Here is a 21,973-nt window from a genome sequence, read left to right as displayed (position 1 = left end):
CCAAAGTCTTAAGACAGCGTAGGACAGAGGAAGAGCAAAGTGTTCCTCACGGCTGATTGGGCGGCTTCCCGTTTGCTCAGCTTCGTCCTGTCGGGGTGAACTCTGACCCCCCCAGGCGGACCTAAACAACAGTGACACGTGTGCTGTGTGCGGCTGAGACAAACTGACTGGTTAAGAGGCGAGATGGGGGCTCCGGAACCCGGGCACCACATTAGTGCGGCCCATTGTGAATTATTCAGACTACATAGTCATAGCCATCACAGCAGATTTGAGCCTTTAATAATAATGGGTGGAGAGGGGTGGAGGAAAGGTAAGATGAAAGAGCAGGAAGATGAAATTGAGGTGTGAGGAAAAGGTCCGTTGTAGCACAACAAACCTTTGATGACACCAATTTCTACCCAAGGTCAAAGCACTGAAAGGTCACATTTAATGCTATTTACTGAAACAAGGGTGCTTCATTGTTCTTTTCATGAATTTGTTTTCACAAAAATAACCAAGAAAAGTTTGTGCTGGTACAATCTAATCTCTTTCGCCAGACTATTTGCTAGTGCTCCCTTTGTTAGAAACACTGAGCATGTGGTTCAGAGTTTCTGAGATAATACATCTATAATCAAGTCTTTGTTATAGTCAATCACAGTCTTAACCTCAGTGTCATCTCCTTCCCTTCCAGTTGCCAGGTATGTGGTGCCAATTTTAGCTGCATTTAATTTAACTGTGCATGCACTTTAGAAACATCTGAATGACTGCTCATCTCAAGTATTGTGAGCCGCTCTTGTAGCTGAGCCAATGAGATCTTCTGAATCTTGTAGAGAATTAAAAAAAAAAAACATTAAACTAATTCTACTGACTCCAAACCTTTGAACAGTAGAGTAAGTCTATTAAATTTGACAGTTTTATTTACTATCAAGTATGAATTGTAATTCAAATCACTCAAAGTAAAACAATATCTTTCATCAACAAGCTGCACCATTCGAGGTACTGCATTTAAAATTTCCTGATAATTTACTCACCCTCATGTCATCCAAGATGTTCTTGTCTTTCTTCAGTTGAAAAGAATGTAAGGTTTTTGAGGAAATCAATGGGGATCAACGGGCTAAAGGTCAGCGTCAAAGGGCTCTACACGATCCCAGCCGAAGAATAAGGGTCTTATCTAGTGAAACGATTGATAAATTTCTAAAAAAATAAATAAATGTATATACTTTTTAACCACAAATGCTCATCTCACACATTACGTAATCCTGTTGGAAAGGTCAAGCGTGATGTAGGCATAAGTACCACACTAGTGTTTACAAAGAGAACGTGCAAAGAAAACACCCTTTACAAAAATGGTAAAACAATGTCAGATGACTTTGAAGTTGGAGGAGAAAATGAAGCAGTTTTTCGCACTACCATGCCTTTTTGTACCAGAGTAAACAGACAAAGAACTAACTCCATATTAAAGAACTAAATTTGTATTTTTTTTAATGAAATGACCAACTGCTAGATAAGACCTTTATTCCTCGGCTGGGATCTTGTAGAGCCCTTTGAAGCTGCATTGAAACAGCAATTTCCACCTTCAGCCAGTTGATCCCCATTGAAGTCCACTATATGGAGAAAAATCCTGAAATGTTTTCCTCAAAAGATCTTGGATGACGAGTAAACGATCAGGAAATTTTTATTCTAGAAGTGAACTAATCTTTTAAGAAAATACTTACTTTTTAATATGAGAGAGAGCAGTATTGTTGACAAACAACATGCTGGATATGTCGATGGAGCCTAAAGTCTTCACCATGGCCTCCACGTCCTGGATGCCCTGTGTGTTTCCCTCACTAGCGAGACTCTGGACCAGTCGAGTGAGGGCCAGCCGACTGGGCACCTGGTCAGCCTTTAACATGCCCTTAAGAGTGTCAACGGCATCTGTGAGCAGGGGGAAAACATGTGGAGAGGTTTAATATAACAAAGCACTTGAAGAAATGTGGTCGTTCCACAGTAACATGGAGAACAGATTAACGTTTCTACTGACCTTTCATCTGGCATTTCTTCACCTGAGAGATGATGAGGAGGTTGTTGGCATTGTCACTTAAACCGAATTCAGGAACACGATTAGTGGCACTGAGAAGAAAAAAGAAAGATGGGTATTGGTTGAACACATTTGTAGTTTATGAAAGTGCGTACCAAAGCTGTATTTGTGTGTGCACATGCATGTGTATAAGACTGAACAAATCCACCAAATCTGTATCCACCTTCCACGTTTTCCCCTCATTCGTCACTTAAACCTCAAAGTCTTCTTTTTTATTACCCTCACTGGCCAGATTAATCCGGCCGCCCAATTGAGCATCGGCCGCCGTTTCTTATCTCAACAGTGACCGGCCAACAGCGGCTCACACGGCAGATTGGCCCAGCGACCAGAGTTAGAGTTACTCTTATCAATCCTAAGAAAATCCTTGTCCTTCTTACTCTCGTCTAGTCTTCTAAGTGCTGGACAATCCCATCCCTCGCTTCTCTCTTCCATTCCCAATCCCCTTAATCTGTCCTTAAAGTACCCCGCTGGCCAAGACCAACGTCCTGCCAAACATCTGCGTGAAGACCACCACACACACTTACTTTATATACAATAAACACACTGCATATGGTTTTCAATATACTGGCCATTATTATTAAAAGTAAAAGATATAACTTGTTTTCTGTATTGTCGTGTTTATATATGAGCAATATCACACGGGTAGTCATAGGCCATATCGCATATTGCTTTTTTAAAACAGTTTGACGGCAGGAGTGTTTAACCTCTATAGGGACATTAGAGCTCCAGAGGAACTGGCCGAGGTAAGGCTGTTCTCAGCGGGTTAATGAGCGCTGAACAGCCGTTGACACCCTGAAGCTCACATCTTTGAAAACGCAGAAGCAAATTTTCAAATAGACGTTATTTTTATTAACAAACCGCATATTTGAGGTCTAAACAAGCACATTTATTTTTTACTTTTATAAAAACATTATAACATTATAAAATAAAAGTGGATTTTTGTTTCTGCCATGACACTCGCTGTGAGAAATACCTCAAGAGGATTGATAAACATTCAAACAGTGAAAACAGTTCCGATATCACTAGAATATCGCACTTCTCTGAGCTAATCAGATTCAAGGACCAGAAAAAAAAACTGTTGTATAAATATATATATAGATATAGACCAAGATATAGATATAGAGTCAAAAGTATTTGAACAGTAAGATTTTTTATGTTTTTAAAGAGGTCTCTTCTGCTTCCCAAGCCTTTTATTTAATCCAAAGTACAGCAAAAACAGTAAACGTTTGAAATATTTTTACTATTTAAAATAACTGCTTTCTTTTTGGAAACATATATAAAAAAAATGTAATTTATTCCTGTGATTTCAAAGCTGAATTTTTAGCATCATTACTCCAGTCACATGATCCTTCAGAAATTTCAAGCATCCTTGCTAAATAAAAGTATTAATTTCTTTCCCCAAAATAAAAAATAAATATACTGTCTCCAAGCTAAATGGAATAGCGTACAACATTACAAAAGCTTTTTTATTTCAGATAAATGATTATCTTAGGCTCTTTCTATTGATCAAAGTAATCAAAAATTACTTTTAAATATTAATAAAAATAATAACTACTAAGAATGTTTCTTGAACAGCAAATCAGCATATTAGAATGATTTCTGAAGGATCATGTGACACTAAAGACTGGAGTAATGATGCTGAAAATGTAGCTTTGATCACAGGAATAAATTACATTTTCATAGATTCAAATAGAAAGCCGTTATTTTAAATAGTAAAAATACTTCACAATATTACTGCTTCTGTTGTATTTTGGATCAAATAAATGCATGCAGAAGAGACTTCTTAAAAAAAAAACATTAAAAATCTTACTGTTAAAAAAAACTTCTTGGTTGTATATAGATAGAGCTTTTAAAGTACCATTGCAACATCAAAAGCTATAGTGTAATACAGTAGGAGATCATGTTGTGTACATTCACTAAAAGTCCATGAATAGGGTCAGTTAACACCCACTGCAATGACTATGGCGTGATAGCCTGGTACATAGACGTTTCTGAATGCTTCCTGAAAGCATTCACAAGATTATAGTGGCGAAACTGGCAATGGCTTTCTTTCATGAGGATATATCATCAGACATATAATACGACCTAGTAAAACATCAGAGCTTAATGGATATATCAAAGATCAGCGCAAATACTAATACAACACAGAGATCTATTACTAATCGGCAAAGGACTGTCATTTTTGCATCTTGTCAAGCTCTTCTGAGAACTCAGAGATTATCTAGTAACTCTAAAAGGGCTTAAACCGTAAGACATGTATGTGTGTGTGGGGGTCCAGCTAGAAGGAGCTTATCAGCATTCATCCATTTCAATTCAAGAAGATACTGCAAAATCGGATACAATAGCTAAGGTCCGTGACCTTAAAACCTGTAATTTAGCAACCTGCTATTTGAACATCTTCACCATGCAAATGCAGAGATATTAGATCCGCATAGACAGACTCACATGTTCTTGACACTCATAGCATCCTCAATGTTGCCTTGGGCCAGGAGGGCTTTGATGACAATATCAAATTGAGCAGGGCCGAGGACCACGTTCCTGCTATCTGCTTCCTTCAGGATGTCATAAGCCTCTGAGGAATAGAAACAACAGGGTTAAAGACTACACAAATTCAACTCAGACCACTACAGATAATAATGCACATGACCATCCTGGTCACCATCCTGAAAATTAATCTATGGCTTAACACAGTGATTTAAGGAAAGATTGTTTCATGATGTACTCACTCATTATTTGTCTACAAACAAAAAAGTTACATAGAGAACTAACCTTGAGTTTTGCCCTTCTTGCAAAGAGACAGGACTTTACGTTTGTAGTCATCAACCGTGGCCTCATTAGAGGGTGAAGCAGCAACACCTTTACGAGGCCGAAACACTGGGTTAGATTTGACCTCTTGCTCCAAGAACATCTCAGGCTGACCTTTGCCCTCCTCAAACCACACCTACACATAAAACATAAAACAACATCAACACACTGTAATGCTTCAGGTTTAATTCATTCAAGGTTTTCACATTGTATAGAGCTTTTTGGAGAAGCAGAACAATAAAGACTGAATGTATCGGGGCACTGAGTGGGCTCTTTTACCTCAGGCACTTCAAAAGGCACCTCCTTGTCATTGTTTTTAAGAATATCAGCAAGCAAACGCAGGGTCCTCTCTCTTGGAGCCAAATTCTCCTCTTGCATTTTCATCCAGGTTGCCTCGGCCTTGCGCCAGTCATTGGTCTCCTCTGACAAGGAGAAAAAAAAATAAAAAATAAAAAATAAAAAAAGAAGAAAACGTCAGTGCAAAGTCATCATTACGCTCATCCACGGTTTTCAATCTTAGCTCCAACACACGAGACTTACTGCAGAGGCGTAACAAATAGTGGTACATGTCATCTCTGTCACACTCGAACAGCTTGACAGTCATGTCCACCATGTTCTCAAGGGTCTCCATCTGGGGAAAGAGAGATTCAAACAGTGATACACACTCAATTGATCTATAGCAAATCACTTTTTCCAGACAGAACGATAGAGAAACACTGACCTGTTGGGCTGCAATGCATTTCTCCGCAAACCACTGCAGGCGGGTTGGCCGTGCCCTTAGACCAGGAGTCTGCACATTGGTAAAGAAAATGTATGAGATCTCAACAAATTAAACAGACACAAACACTGCACTTATAGTATCAAAGGGTTGATGTGCAGGGAAATAGTGAGCATGTACAATCATGAAAAAAGAGATATCAAAGTTAATACAAAGTATACAAAGTTAAAACGTAAAATTCACTAACTGGTCAAGTTATACCCAGGTCATAACTCAAAACCAAAACAAAAAAATAACAAAGAAAACACCAAACAAAAAGCAAACAACAAAAAACAAAACAAGAAAATCTAAATAAAACAAAAAACACTACAAAACAAAGAAAACACCAAACAAACAAAAACAACAACTATAAAAACAAAAGAAAATTATAAAACCAACACAACAAATAAAACACCAAACAAAACCAAATAAACCCAAAATACAAAACAAAAAACACTACAAAACCATACAAAAAACAAACAGAATACCAAAAAAAAAAAAACTAACAAACTGTAAAAAACACTACAAAACACCAAACAAACAAAAATAATTAAAACCCCCAAATCATAAAACAAAAAAACTAAACAAAAATAGGAACAAACAAAACCAAAACAAGTAAAACCAAAATACAAAACAAAACACTACAAAACAGAGCAAACCAAAACAAATTAAATCTAATCAAAACACAAAACAAAAAACACAAAACACATGGAACAAAACATTAAACAATTAAAAATTACAATTAAAAAATCTAAACAAACAAAACAAAACAAAAATCACAAAACACTACGAAAACAAAAACAAAACATATAACAAAAAGGCAAACAACAAAAACAAAGTCAAAACACAAACAAAACAAAGAACAAAAAATATAAAACAAAAAGAACAAATAAAAAAGCAAACAAAAACACTACAAAAACACCAAAACAAAACACTGCCAAAACAAAAACAACTACAAGAACAAAACAAAAAACTAACAAAACCAAATCACAAAACAAACACTACAAAAACAAAAAGAACAAAGCAAACAAAATCAAAACAGTTCCAAAACAAACAAAAACAAAAAATCTAAACCAAAACAAAGAACAAACAAAACACCAAACAAAAAGCAAAAGCAAACTAAATCAAAACTAAACCAAAAAAATTTGCCGTCAACAACAACAACACAAAATACACAAAACTAAACAATATTGGGGGTGGTATAAACAGAATATAGATCTACAAGTACAACATAATTATTTGATAGGAATATGCTTATTTCTCTTATGAGCACTGAATCATGACGTCTGGTCCACCAACAGTAAATGAGAATCTTCACACACAGATATGCACACACACACACACACACACACACACACACACACACACACACACACACACACACACACACACACACACACACACACACACACACACACACACACACACACACACACACACACACACACACACACACACACGTCTAAATTCACATTGTCTCTCCTCTTATTGCAGATATTGCATCAGCAGCAAACAGAATTACTCTGCAGCAAATCAGCCTCCAGGCCAAGTTCAAAATCACTCCAGCCTTCCTCAAGCCTAATCTGCTTAGCAAATAAGACCAAAATTGAACCGCTACACAGTCCTAGTCTTTTCTGTGTTGCTATAAATGTAGAAGCAGCCCCTGGGGCCTGATGCATAAAGCCCTGTGGGGCAAATCTTCCCTTAAGTAAATCCAGGATGATGAGCACCCCCACCTCCAATCTTCCTATACAGAAGAGCAAATCAACACACACTCACATTTATTTGACCCAAACACACACACACACACACACACACACACACACACACACACACACACACACACACACACACACACACACACGCACGCGCACACGCACGCGCACACGCACACGCACGCAATCTTTAAATCAAGATTTTCATAAAAATACTGTAAATATTAACTAGTAACCAGCTTTTTAAGCAATCTACCTACTGTCATTTCTGGCCAGTGATCATTTTCTACATAGAAAATAAGCGTAGAAAATAAGTCCCGAAAATCTTAGCAGTTCACAACATTGTTATTATATTTTTGGATATACATCTATATAAACTTCTGTCAGGTAATGTAATGTTGTATAACAATTATAGAAACAAACAAAACGAAACAAAAAAACCACATGGTGTTTGTGAGGATTATGGCCTTCGCAAAGTTACAGTAAACAAAAGCTCTCCATTCACTCAGACCTTTGAGCAAAAACAGCCCTCATCACGCTGAAGATGCCATCATTCTCTCAAACACAGGTCACACATGGTGTGACAACCATTTTAATTACACCAAAACCTTAACCAGCATTTCACTTAATTACGGCCATTATTAATAATCTGACAATTATAGACAGCACAATCACCTGACCAGCACTCCATCACTGCACTTAAAGTTTCTATTAGAGAGTGGAGTAGAGCTCTGTGTCTGCTAATGCTACTTAGATATCAGTGTTTTTAATTATCAGGCTCTGGATGGAAGAGAGGAAGCGTGGAAAACGCTCCACAGAACGAGTGGGGCTTTTGACCTGTCAAGCACAAGGATGCTCGACGAGCCACCATTAAACACCAACTTTTAGAGAGTTTATAGTGGGGGGAATTCAGAGGTATGAAACTATTGTAACTACCAGGTGTAGAAAGATCTGACTGAAAGCTTTGTTTTCAATGACTAATAGCAACTATTCAGAGGCCTATTCAACTCTAATCAAATACACCTGACAATCAAGACTTCAAGATTATATAGTAGAAATAGCTTACAATATTGACCTACAAGTAATAAAATTTAAATAAAACAAACTAAAATTTAATACATATCCAGCAACACCTAATTGCTAAAACCACTAAACCGCTAAAACAGGCAGTGCACATACTGGTACTTACTTGGCAACCCACCAAAAAAGATAGCTAATTTTAGGTACGAAAATGATTTAAAAAAAAAAAATTCAAATGTAAATATTACAAAAAATTATTGTATTTTTATTTAACACTCTTTTTTATCTAAATCAAAAATAATATATTTGTTTTATTAATTTAAAAAAATAAACTAAAGTGCAATTATACTATTTTTTTTCTATTAATTACTTTATTCTACTTCTATTTATTCTTAGTTTATTCTAGTATATTCTAGTATTCTAGTATAGCACATAAAACTAAAATTAAAATTAAACAAAAAAATACAAAAAATTGTTAATTCAAAATATGAATAAAAACTAGTATAGCACATCAAAATAAAATAAAAAGATGCTACACATACAGCTAATTCAAAATATGAATCCAAACTAGTATTGCAGATAAAATTAATTAACTAGTATAGCACATAAAACTAAAATTAAAATGAAACTAAAAATATACAAAAAATACAGTAAATTCAAAATATGAATAAAACTAGTATAGCACATAAAACTAAACTTAAATTAAAACTAATAATATAAAAAATACAGCCAATTAAAAATATGAATAAAACTAGTACACAGTTAATTAAACTAGTATAGTACATAAAACTAAAATTAAATGAAAACGAAAAACATAAAAAATACAGCCAATTCAAAATATAAATAAAAACTAGTATAGCACATAAAACTAAAATTAAAATGAACTAAATATATAAATAATACAGCTAATTCAAAATATGAATAAAAACTAGTATAGCACATAAAAATACAATTAAAATGAAACTAAAAAGATACAAAAAAATACAGCTAATTCAAAATATGAATACAAACTAGTATTGCACAAAATTAATTAAACTAGTATAGCACATAATAAACTAAAATTAAAATGAAACTAAAATTTAAAAAGCTAATTCAAAATATCAATAAAACTAGTATAGCACATAAAACTAAAAAATTCAAAATATAAAAACACAGCCAATTCAAAATATGAATAAAAACAAATATAGCACATAAAACTAAAATTAAATAAATACTAAAAATGTAAAAAATACAACCAAATCAAAATATGAATAAAAACTAGTATTGCACATAAAATTAAACAAACTAGTATAGCACATAAAACAAAAATTAAATTAAAACTAAAAATATAAATAAAGCCAATTCAAAATATAAATAAAAACTAGTACATACATACAATTTATTAAACTAATATAGCACATAAAACTAAAATTAAATTAAAACTAAAAATATAAAAAATACAGCTAATTTAAAATATGAATAAAACAAGTATAACACATTAAACTAGAATTAAAATGAAACTAAAATTATAAAAAACAACTAATTCTTTTAAAATATGAATAAAAACAAGTATAGCACATTAAACTAAAATGAAAAGGAAAATTAAATTAAAATGAAACTAAAATTTAAAAAGCTAATTCAAAATATCAATAAAACTAAAATTAAATTAAAACTAAAAATATTAAATATAAAAATACAGCCAATTCAAAATATGAATAAAAACAAATATAGCACATAAAACTAAAATTAAATAAATACTAAAAATATAAAAAAATACAACCAATTCAAAATATGAATAAAAACTAGTAGAGAACATAGAAATAAAATTAAAAAATGAAACTACACTAAAAATACAGCTAATTCAAAATATGAATACAAACTAGTATTGCACATAAAATTAAACAAACTAGTGTAGCACATAAAACTAAAATTAAATGAAAACAAAAAAAAAAATACAGCCAATTCAAAATATGAATAAAAACTAGTATAGCACATAAAACAAATTCAAATGAAAACTAAAATATTAAAATACAGCCAACTCAAAATATTAATAAAAACTAATATAGCACATAAAACTAAAATTACAATGAAAATAAAAATATAAAAATACAGCTAATTCAAAATGAGAATAAAAACTAGTTTAGCAGTACTGTACATAAATAATACTGAAATAACACTTCCAAATAGCAGCTAATGTGTCACCTGTTTAATATATTAGTCCATCGATATACAAATCGGTCCAGTTAACAACACAAACAAATATTTTTGGGTTAACCACAACGAAAGCGACTTTTCTCTGAATATTGTTTGTGTATTGGTTCAAAACTACCTTGAGGCTACCTATGAGGTACTCACCAATTTAACAGACATATAAACTGTACTGTGTTTTAGTCATGCAACATGAATGATTTTAAACTCATATGACACTGGTGGATGTCCTAAGATAAGAGCGCTAGTGGATTAGTAAGTTTCTGAAAAATCAAGCAAATGCTTTAAGAGGGATTTTAACTTGCATCCCAAATTAACCTCTCAAAACAATGGAAGTCAAAGCTGCTTGAGATCGCTGTATCCTAAGGTGACCATTGATAGCTTATCGGCTAACATAATGTCCCAGAAGAATTGCAATAATCTGGTGCATATATGAAAAATACAGCCAAATGGCATTCTCTAGATCTGCAGACACTGGATATTTTCTTGGTTAAAAGCCCCTGACTGATGGATCTGTAATATCCAAGCTTAAGCTTATTTTTTATCCATACTGACAACGATACAACAGAATTAGCAGAGATGAGGGCTTGTGGAGGACAGATGCAAAAGACAAGAATAAAAGAAAGGTAAAACAACCTCAGACAAAGACATTGCATGATAAACCAGCAAGAAGTGGTTTGACTGGTCCTAACATTTCGCCGCACTCCCACATGGCAGCACTGAGGGAGTTGAGTGGTGTCATATTAGAGCAGTTGGCTAATTGAACATCTAAATGGCTTTGTCAGAGCTGTTTTGCAATGGAAGTGTAGACTCATGAGATGCTGTCTTCTGAAAGAACAAGACAGAGCACAGCCTAAAGATATCCCCGAAAGACCCATTCTGGACGAAGCGCTCAAAACACGTCAAGCGTCTCAAAATCAGTTACTTCCCGGACAGAGCGTTCGCTGAAGGGCCTGATGTGAGAACAGAGACATGCTCAATCTCTCCAGACAATTGAAGACGTCTACACATGCATCGAAAATCCATCTGAAATGTGTCTGAAAACTTCACAGTACTGAGACGGAGAGGAAGTTCTGCTGCCAGTTGTACTTTGAACAGATGCTTTTCTGATTCCATAACTTTCCAACTATTATTGCAAAATTTGTCAGTAAATCTAATATAACAGTTCTTGAAAACATATGTATACAGTTATGGCCAAAAACACTTTAGGCATTGTAGATTTTTTATTTTTCCCCTCCCAAATAATTTAATAATTTCCAATTAAATCTGAATATTAACCTGAAAAGTTGTACTTAAAAACAAAAAACTATAACTATATAAATTATGATGCAAAATAATATCTAAGACTATGGAAGCCTGTTTCTGCCACTGAATAAAAAATAAAAATTTTTTTTTTTTTTTTTTAACAATTCTGACTTTTGTTTCTTGCAATTGTGAGTTTATACCATGCAATTCTAGAAAAATAGTCTGAATTGCGAGACACAAACTCACAACTGCGAGAAAAAAAAAGTCAGAATTGAGAGAAATACTCGCAATTGCAAGAAAAAGTCAGAGCTATAAGATATAAACTCACAAATCTGACTTGTTGGCAATTGTGACTTTTCTCAGAAATGAAGTCACAATTGCGTGAACTCAATTGCAAGAAAAAAGAAAGAATTGTAAAATATACTCGCAAATCTGACTTTTTCTTAGAACTGCATGATATAAACTCGCAATTACGAGTTATAAAGTCAAAATTGCAAGACATAAACTTGCAATTCTGAGAACTAGTCTTTTTTCCACCTCAAAAATGCACTTCATAACTTGCATTTGTGAGGAAAAAGTCAGAATAACGAGAAAAATCACACTTGCGAGAAAAAGGTCAGAAATACGAGATAAAAACTCGCAATTGCGAGACAAAAGTCAGAATTACAAGATAAAACTTGCATTTGTGAGAAAAAAAAGTCAGAATTGCAAAATAAAAACAAATTTGCAAGAAAAGTCAGAATGAAAAAAAATTTGTATTTGCAAGAAAACTCAGAATTACGAGATACTGGCATTTACAAGAAAAAAAAGTCAGAATTACGAGATAAAAACTCGCAATTGTGAGAAAAAGTCAGAATTACAAGATAAAAACTAGCAACTGCAAGAAAAAAAAGGTCAAAATTACGAGATTTAAAAAAAAAAAAAAAAAAAAAAAAAAAAAAACTCGTAATTGCTAGAAAAAAAGCCGGAACTACAAGATAAAAACTTGCAACTACGAGAAAATTTCAAGATTAAAACTAGCATTTGTGAGAAAACGGTCAGAATTGCAAGATAAAACTCGCAATTGCGAGAAAAAGGTCGAAATTACGAGATAACTTGCATTTGCGAGAAATAAGTCGGGAATTACAAAATAAAAACTCAGAAAAAAAAAGTCAGAATTACAAGATGAAAAATGGCATTTGCGGGAAAAAATGGAAAAGGTAAATGGTCATGATATCCTAAGCACAAAGATTTAAAAGAAATGGCACTGGTCATAATTTTAACATAAAATTTCCCTTTTAAAATGAATAGATCACAATTAACAAAAAACGAAATTAATAAAATAACAAATAAATAAATACAACATCAAAATAAAATAACTCGCATGTTTTATGCATAATTATTTTTTAGTTTTAATATTTGATAGTCCAACTTATTAAAATATTCTATAAATACCTACAACGATCATTTCTACAGCCACAATGATATTCCTAGCTGTCTATTATCATATTTCCTGAAAACATATTTATATGTGTGTGTGTGTGTGTGTGTGTGTGTGTGTGTATATATACACACATACATACATACATACATACATACATACATATATATATATATATATATATATGAATTAAATAAATCAATTCATTTAATAAAAAAAATCTAAAATTATTAATATAAGAGGCACTCAGTTCTGCTCATCTTACTTTGTTGTTAACTTCTGTCATCATTTTCTCTTTCAAATGAAAATGGTTTTATCAAGCCAAAGCCTTGTAATGACATTTAATAATAATAGCAATTGGCGTGAGTGCATTGATTCAATAAAGTGACAAATAATATCACAATACTTCAATTTTCCCAGTAAGCTGCATTGCAAAAATGAGTGGTCTTTGTAGTTGTCATTTTCTCCTTCACACTCGCACACACACTCTCTCATCCTTTGAAAAATCATTGTACCTATTGTCTTGCATGAATGGCATTAGTGTGGCTTTTGGAGGCAATCTAATTTAAAAGTGGAAATATCAGTGTGGCAGTAATTAAAGCGGTTAAATAGCTGTGTGGTTTGAACACAATAACAGCAGTCCCACCTCAATGATTTTGCGTGCCTCCTTGTAGCGGCCCGTTTGCAGGAAGGCAAAGTAAAGCTCGTAGAGCATCATCATCTCTCCTCGCACCCGACTCAAATACTCCATGACTGTGAAACGAAACAGACAAGAAATTGAAGAAACACTCACGTTTCAGAAACATTTTTTTTTTTTTATCTCTTGTTCATATAACCACCAGTGACACTCCTACATATCTTTATTTGACAGTATTACTTAAATGCTATCAGATTTAACAGATGCCTTTGGAAAATTGTCTCTCTCCATTGGCACTCAATGACATACAGATCTGGACTCTTTGCGTGCCACTTCAGAAGAGTCCAAAGAAGCCACAGCAACACAAAGAGGGTGAACTCATGCAGGTATATGTACGTTTACATCTATGAATGGGTTTGCTTTGGCACGTTTGCAGCGTGTCTCTCAGAGTGCTGGGTCATCGGGGCCATAAAGTGGCCCTCCACCGTAGAGGTCTCACTGCTTTAACACTTCAAATCCACTCACCCCCAACACACAGCGCACTTAACCCCTTCACTAACCCTGACAAAGACAGAGACTATTGAAACCACCATCATCTAGGTTGTCCAACCTGCCCTTTAGTGGGTGGCACTGTTGAAAACACAGAACACACACTTTCTACAAATGACAGCAGATCAGAACATGCACCGACAAACTACTTCTGACTAACAAGTGACACAGAAATGTAATTAATGTGCTGTGTGTGTGTGTACCTTTCTGTGTGAGTTTACCTTTCTGTAAAAGCTCGGCATCTCCTTTTTTTACCAGGCCGCAGATGAGTTCGTGGGTTTTGGGCATCTGGTTGTATTTTTTATGGACCTCCACACTGGCATCGAATGCACCTGCATAGTCCCCACTGTAGAAAAACCATGACATATTAAACCAAAACAGCACCAAGCATGTGTCTGTATCAAATATTCATGCTGAAGCTTCTATTGTGGCATTATCATGGTATTGTATTTCATTACAAAACAGGCAGAACGTTTAAAGCGTAGTTGTTCTTAAGTTTAAATTGCTTTTCTAAATAGCAAACTAGCCTTTCAATTAAAATATCAAAATAAAAGTAACTTTGAAAAGAACCATGGACATTTAAAAAAAAAAATACATAAACATTTAAATAAACACACAAAATGAACAGTATACTTAATGACTAGTTTTTACAATAAACATGCAAGAAATTAATATTGCAAATAAAATAATATTAATAAAAAATATATACATATAAAAACAAAAAAATCTAAAACATTGAATTAAAAAAAAGTATTTAGAAATAAATGACTATGATGTAAAAAGCAATCTACTTGTTAAGACCAAATTGCCCTTTTAAAAATAATAAATGAAAAAAATAAAATAACAAATAAAATAAATAAAATCTCAAAATAAATAAATAAAATAAAAATAAATAAACAACAAAATAAATAAAATCAAATAAATAAATAAAATTACAAAATAAATTAAATGTCAAAACAAACAAAAATGTATTAATAAAAAAATAACATTAAAAAATGAAATCTTTTGAAATACATATAAAGTTAAATGGTCATTAAGTCTTAAGCACAAACAATTAAAAAAACGGAGTAACAGAGTTAATAAAAAAATAAAAAAACAAAATAAATAAATAACATCAAATCAAATAAATAAATAAATAACATCAAATAAATAAATAAAATATAAAAACAAACATTTATAAATACAAAAAAGGAACACTAAAAAATTTATATTTAAAAATACCTATAGAGTTAAATAGTCACTATGTCTTAAGAACAAACATTTAAAAGAAATGGCACTAGTCAAAAATTGCCCTTTTAAAATGAATAGATCTCAGAGTAAATAAAAATAACATAAATAAAATAAGTAATTCATTCAAAATAAATAAATAAATACAATTAAACAAATAAATAAAATATAAAAATTATTAACAAAAGTAATATCAAATAAATAAATGAAATACAAAAACAAACATTTATATATACAAAAAATTTACATTTTAATATTTAAACACACATATAAAGTAAAATGGTCACTATGTCTAAGCACAAACGGCACTAGTCAAAATCTACTTTAACACCAAATTGCCCTTTTAAAATGAACAGATCAGTAAGAGAAGTAAAAGAAATTACATAAATAAAATATAAAAGTAAATAAAGTATTAAAACAAACTTTAATATATACAAGAGATTAACGTAAATTAAAAAATGAAAGTGAATTAAAAAAGTAAACTTATAAAATAACAAAAAAATAAAACAAACAAATAAATTAAATATCTAAATAAATATCAAATAAAAATATCAAAACAAACAAAAACAATTAATTATATATACAAAAAAATTAACACTAAAAATGAAATATTAAAAAATACATATAAAAGTTAAATGGTCACTATGTCTTAAGCAAAAACATTTAAAAGAAACGGCACTAGTCAAAATCTACTTTTTTCTTCTTAATGACGAGTTTTAGTTTTTATTTTGAAGTTATAAATTGCCCTTTATAAAATTTGTGAATTAGTGAAGTGAATTTAAGAAGAAAAAAAATGAACATTTAAATAAATAAATTTATAAGTTATAAATATATATTAAAGTTAACTTTATTTTTATTTTTTAACCAGTCACAAACTACTTTGCTGTTCTTGATGTCAAGTTATAGTTACTTTTTTAAACACTAAATTTACTTTTTTTTTTTTTTAAAGATCAGACATAATTTTGAAAACAACCATGCATAATTAAGAAACTAGAAAAACATTTAATTGAATATAGAAATGAAAAATGCATTAAATAAATATGTGCAACAAGGGTATTTAGCTTCTTTCAACTTCCTGTGGCTCTCGGCTTCCTCTACAGCCCCCAGTGCCCTCACCCCCAACCGGGCCGCTTGGCAGAATATGGCAACAAAATTAGATCTGCTCTCTCCCCTCTCTCACATCTTCTTCCCTCTCGTCCTCCCTCTCTCTACCCCTTTTCTAACAAAGAGCTCAGTGCTGGGGCTGACAGAGCCCTGACAGAGGAATAAAGCAAAGGAATAGACGAGAAAAACACCACTCCAATCACTCTATTGTGACTGCAGTGGCAGCCATCGAGTGATTGGGTAATTACCACGCCAATCACACAGAGGTCAAAGCAGATAGGGCACCGGCAGGAGGGGCGGGTGTGGAGGGAAAGTGAACCGGTGGGGTTTTAACAGGTGTAATTTCACTAGTGTTTTCAACCCCGGAGATTATACAGTCAGAGAAGGGATATGTGCTTTAGAGAGGTGACCTTGGAAGGTGGGTTGAATGCGAGGAGCCGAGGAGGGGGGCGTGAGGGAGATGGACAAAAAAACAGGCCAGTTATTGAGCCGGAACGTGACGCCAGCTCTTAGGCAATCGCACTTAATTGGAATGAAGAGCGACAATATTATTCATCAAGCGGGAGTCAAGAGCCAATTCGAACACACGCTGGATGATTGCGCAATGCACTTGAGCGAGAGTGAGGGAGAATTTGTACAGTGTTTCATTTGATTAAGGCCCATGTAAAAAAGCAAAGGGGGAGAGACTGATAGAGAAACAGAGCCATTCGTCAGTCAACTCTATAATTTAGAATTTCAGATTAGTTTTTGCGAGTTTTGTCAAAAATTACTGATTGTGAATCACAGGCTTCTTATTCAGTAAATACAGGCCCTAAAAAATAACACTTAAAAATGTATGAATTTCACTGTATGAGAAAACAAACCAAGTGGCATCTGTAAACAAATGATGCTAGAGAATTTCACAGCACTGACTTGGCTTTTCTGAGCCTGTTTTTAATCAAAGCTGACAATATATGGATTGCTTTACAATCTAATAAACTTTTCTGAGAAATGTTTCGCTTCTAAAGTGGGCTTATGCTTTATATTTTGTAAAGACATTCATAAAGTGTTGCATCTTGGTGACAGTGAATATTTAGGAATAATTTTAAGGCTGGTCCGAATACCATTTTTTGAGCTTCGAAGCTTCGGTAGTAATCAATACCGAATATTCGAAGCTTCGGAGGGAGGGGCTAAACATATTCTTCTCTCTAATAAAGGCAGGAATCTCTGTGTGTCTGTCTGTTTGCATTTTTATTATGTCGAGAACAGTTCATTCAATCCATTTTTGCTGTGGACCCAAAGGAGTGCAGTGTTGCATTTTGGTGCAATATGGACACATAACACATTCAGAATTAATAATTTTTAATAGAACATTGCAAGTTGGAAGCGGTGCGCCTCCCAAATCAGAAATTAGCAGCACAGTAATTACTGACACTGTAAAGGGTATTTAAATAAAAGAAGAAAGAAAAAAATGGTGCTGTGTTATATATATATATATATATATACACACACAAAATATACATTATATATAACGTTTGTGTATATACGCCTATATATAAAATACATATGTATATTATTTTGAAACCCAAAATAAATGAGGCTCAAACATTATTAACAAACGTACATGTTTATTTTTGTGCACTTCCGTCAGTGAACAAGCAGCCTACAAAACGCTAAAATAAATCAAATAAATAATACATTTAAATATGAAACTAGCCTAAATAAGAATGGCTATTCAACAAACATTTGTTGCAAAAATTCCTAAAACTTCACCCGGACCTTCTCCGACAGCTCATCAGAATTACTGGCCCGAGTCCGACTGGAACCGGTCTTTTTTCCCTTTCACTTCCCCATTACACAGCTGCTGTTTTTAATAGCAAAGTGATTACTTTTATTTTTGTTTATATAGGTTATAAAGTTAATTTAGAAATATATTTGGAACACTTTTTATTTGTTATATTCAAGTTTTTTTTAAGTAATGACCAAGCGGCCAGCGGCAGAGAGATCAATTTAGCCTTCTCAAGTCATCACGATTTAAATTAAAATCCATAGATATAAAAAAAACTTAAAGCATATCACAATATTAGTTTAATCGTTTAACCTAGATAAATGTGTGCTATTAGGCTCATATCCAATCGTTTGTGCGGAGAGTAAAGCTGAAGCGCCCTTTGCAGGACATGGAGGCACCGGTGTGATGTGAAACTTCATTTTTGCTCATAAAGGTAAGAGTATTATATCATCCGGAACTGTAAAGAACTAATTTAAATAATTCAAATCGAAAACAAAATTCTTTCATTAGCTATAGGCCTAATCCATATATTTGCATTTAGGCATTAAAGGCGCGTCCAGTGAGCAGATGGCGAGTCAGGATCGTCAGCTTTATCTTTGTGTCAAACACTAGTTTATTAATAAATAATTTGAATATCTCCTTACTTTTCCCCTGACACATTCATGGTAATCATGGGCTTTGCGGTCGGCTTTACTGCTTGCATTTGAACGCGGGGGCGCGGTTGTCATTGCGACAGTCACAGCCCTAGTTTTGCTTCCACCATTCAAGTGGGCCCGACTGTACTTTAGTAGCGTCTCTCAAATATTGCTCAATCTCTCTCTTTTTTTTTGTTTGTTGTCTCTGTGTTAGTGGCGCAGCAGTCTGATCTTCTTCATTCGTATTTAAGCGTGAATGAGAACCGTTTCGTGGGGGATGCAAGGTGTATGAAAAAAATAGAACATTCGAATCTCAAAATTTAAAATCGAATGCCAACCCACCAAACGAATATTCGAATAATCGAATATTCTGGTCCAGCCCTAAATAATTTACAGTCATATAGTCCCTATATGGCAAAATAAACACTGATGCATTCAAAGCTGGTTTATTTTTTCCATATTGATTAGCTGACTGTACATTCTCTCATGTATTACACACATTTTTTGTAAAAAACAAAAAAACAAAAAAAAAAACATAAAATGCACATTTGAAGTAAATTTACTTGGTAAGAAATTAGGAAACCTGTTACCTTGAAAAACAGTCAGTGATACAGTACAGTTTTGCAGTCATTACAGACCATGGAAAGAAGTGTTTCACAGAAAGAACCACTCTAACCAATCTAACTCAAGAGTAATTCATGTAATAAAAGAAATAAAAAAATTAATTAGACTTTTATAATTATATAAATATTATTACAATTAAATTAAATTATTAAATTACAACGAATTTAATTAAATTTAACTTAAAACTTAACTTTAAATTTTTTTCCAGTATTGACTATAAATGCCTGCTGCCCCAGGGAAAACTGGAAATATTAATTATATAAATATTATTAAATTTAATTGAATTAAAAATATTTGTCACAGAAAGAAGTGTTTAGCCTAATTAATGTAATAAAAAAGAAAAATAAGTAAAAAAAAAAAAATATTAATAATAATTTAAATTAAAATATTCACTTATTCCAGTATTTGACTGTAAACGCCTGCTGCCCCAGGGAAAACTGGAAATATTAATTATATAAATATTATTAATTACAATTAAATTAAAAATTAAATAAAAAATATTGATCACAGAAAGAAGTGTTTAACCAATCTAACCTAATTCTAAAGAAAGAAATGTTTAACCAATCTAACTCAGAGTAATTAATGTCATAAAAATTCAAAATAAGTTCATATCATTTCATTTAAAATAATCACTTATTCAAGTATTTGACTGTAAATGCTTGCTAACCCAGGGAAAACTGGAAATATTAATTATATAAATATTATTACAATTTAATTAAATTAAAAATATTCACTGGAGAAAGAAATGTTTAACCAATCAAATTTAAGAGTAATTAATGTAATAGAAATAAAAAAATATTTAATATTTAATTTAATTTCAAATATTCACTAATTCCAGTATTTAACTGTAAATGCTTGCTAACTCGGTGAAAACTGAAAATATGAATTATATAAATATTATTACAAATTAAATTAAAATTTAATTTAATTAAATTTTAACATATTCACCACAGAAGGAAAGGTTTAACCAAATCTAATTCAATAGCAATTCATGCAATAAAAATTCTAAATAATTTCATTTAATTTAAAATATTCACTTATTCCAGTATTTGACTGTAAATGCTTGATACCCCAGAAAGTGGAAAACTGGAAATATGAATTATATGAATATTGTTACAATTTTATTTAATTGTATATATTCACTACAGAAAGAAGTGTTAACCAATCTAACTCAAGAGTAATTTATGTAATAAAAAGTAAAATAAGTTTAAAAAAAAATAAATAATTTGATTTAATTTAAAATATTCACTTATTCCAGTATTTCCACAGAGAAAACTGGCAAAATGAATCAAATAAATATTATTATAACTTAAGAGCTGTTTTCTGTTAATATTATGAAATATTAAAATACTATAAAATATATTATATTCTATTTAACATTTTAAAATGTACTCATGTAATGGCAAAGCTGAATTTCAGCATCATTACTCAGTGTCACATGATCTTTCAGAAATCATTCTGATTTGCTGCTCAAGAAACATTTATTATTATCAAAGTTGAACATTTGCTCTTAATATTTTAGCGTAAAAACAGGATTTAAAGTATTCATCACAATGTAAAAGTTTTTACTGTCACATCTGATCTATTTAATGCATCCTTGCTGAAAAAAGTATCTTGCTGATTTAAAACTTTTGAACTGGAATAAGGTCAGTAAAATCTAGCAAACAAAAGGTAGGATATATTACCCCAATCTTCACCTGACATTGGCGTATTCTTAGATTATAACAACAGAAGCCAGCATCGAAAATGAACCAAACTCAACAAAACTTCTAAACCGTTGTGTTTACTGACAAGGCCTGATGGAAGCAGAAACTCCTTGAACTACATTTATTCAAAATGCCACTCGAATATGATGTGCCACAGATGTTACGCTTCCCAGCCCCCCAAAGCACAACCAGCATAAAACCAGAAGACTTCTTCAAAATTCCCATCAATATGAGATGAGTCGTCCACAACGGCAATTACCCCACCCCCTCCTTCAAAACCCAGCCCCCCTTCTCCACCCTCGCCTAACTAAGCCCCCCAAAAAAAGAATTAACCATGTTGAAGGCTTCATAATTTCCCCGGATACAATTTAGCTGTCAGTGGCGCTCAGGCTTACTGCAACATGTTCCTCTTAATGTCACTAACTTTGCATGTCAAGCACTTTCCAGCCAATTAAGTTGAAGGAGAATAAAAAAAAAAGCCAATGCAATGAGTGCTTTGCGCGAGGAACCTGAAG

General features: G+C 32.6%; 1 protein-coding gene across 1 annotated transcript in view; it reads right to left on the bottom strand.

Moving 5' to 3' along the window:
* lrpprc (leucine-rich pentatricopeptide repeat containing) overlaps positions 1-21,973 on the bottom strand; it is an 82,722-nt gene that overhangs the window by 16,739 nt on the left and 44,010 nt on the right. Inside the window, exons 24-32 of the mRNA XM_073834080.1 lie at positions 14,616-14,740; positions 13,855-13,961; positions 5,586-5,654; positions 5,405-5,495; positions 5,144-5,286; positions 4,829-5,000; positions 4,505-4,631; positions 2,003-2,091; positions 1,695-1,896 (exon numbers count right to left, since the gene is read on the bottom strand). Of these exons, the coding sequence (XP_073690181.1) occupies positions 1,695-1,896; positions 2,003-2,091; positions 4,505-4,631; positions 4,829-5,000; positions 5,144-5,286; positions 5,405-5,495; positions 5,586-5,654; positions 13,855-13,961; positions 14,616-14,740 (1,125 nt within the window). The remainder of the gene's footprint in view (positions 1-1,694; positions 1,897-2,002; positions 2,092-4,504; positions 4,632-4,828; positions 5,001-5,143; positions 5,287-5,404; positions 5,496-5,585; positions 5,655-13,854; positions 13,962-14,615; positions 14,741-21,973) is intronic.

The sequence above is a fragment of the Garra rufa genome, chromosome 2, assembly GCF_049309525.1.
Source record: "Garra rufa chromosome 2, GarRuf1.0, whole genome shotgun sequence".
Classification (NCBI taxonomy): domain Eukaryota; kingdom Metazoa; phylum Chordata; class Actinopteri; order Cypriniformes; family Cyprinidae; genus Garra; species Garra rufa.
The sequence above is the reverse complement of the archived record's forward strand: the minus strand, read 5'-3'. Positions and strand labels throughout refer to the sequence as shown.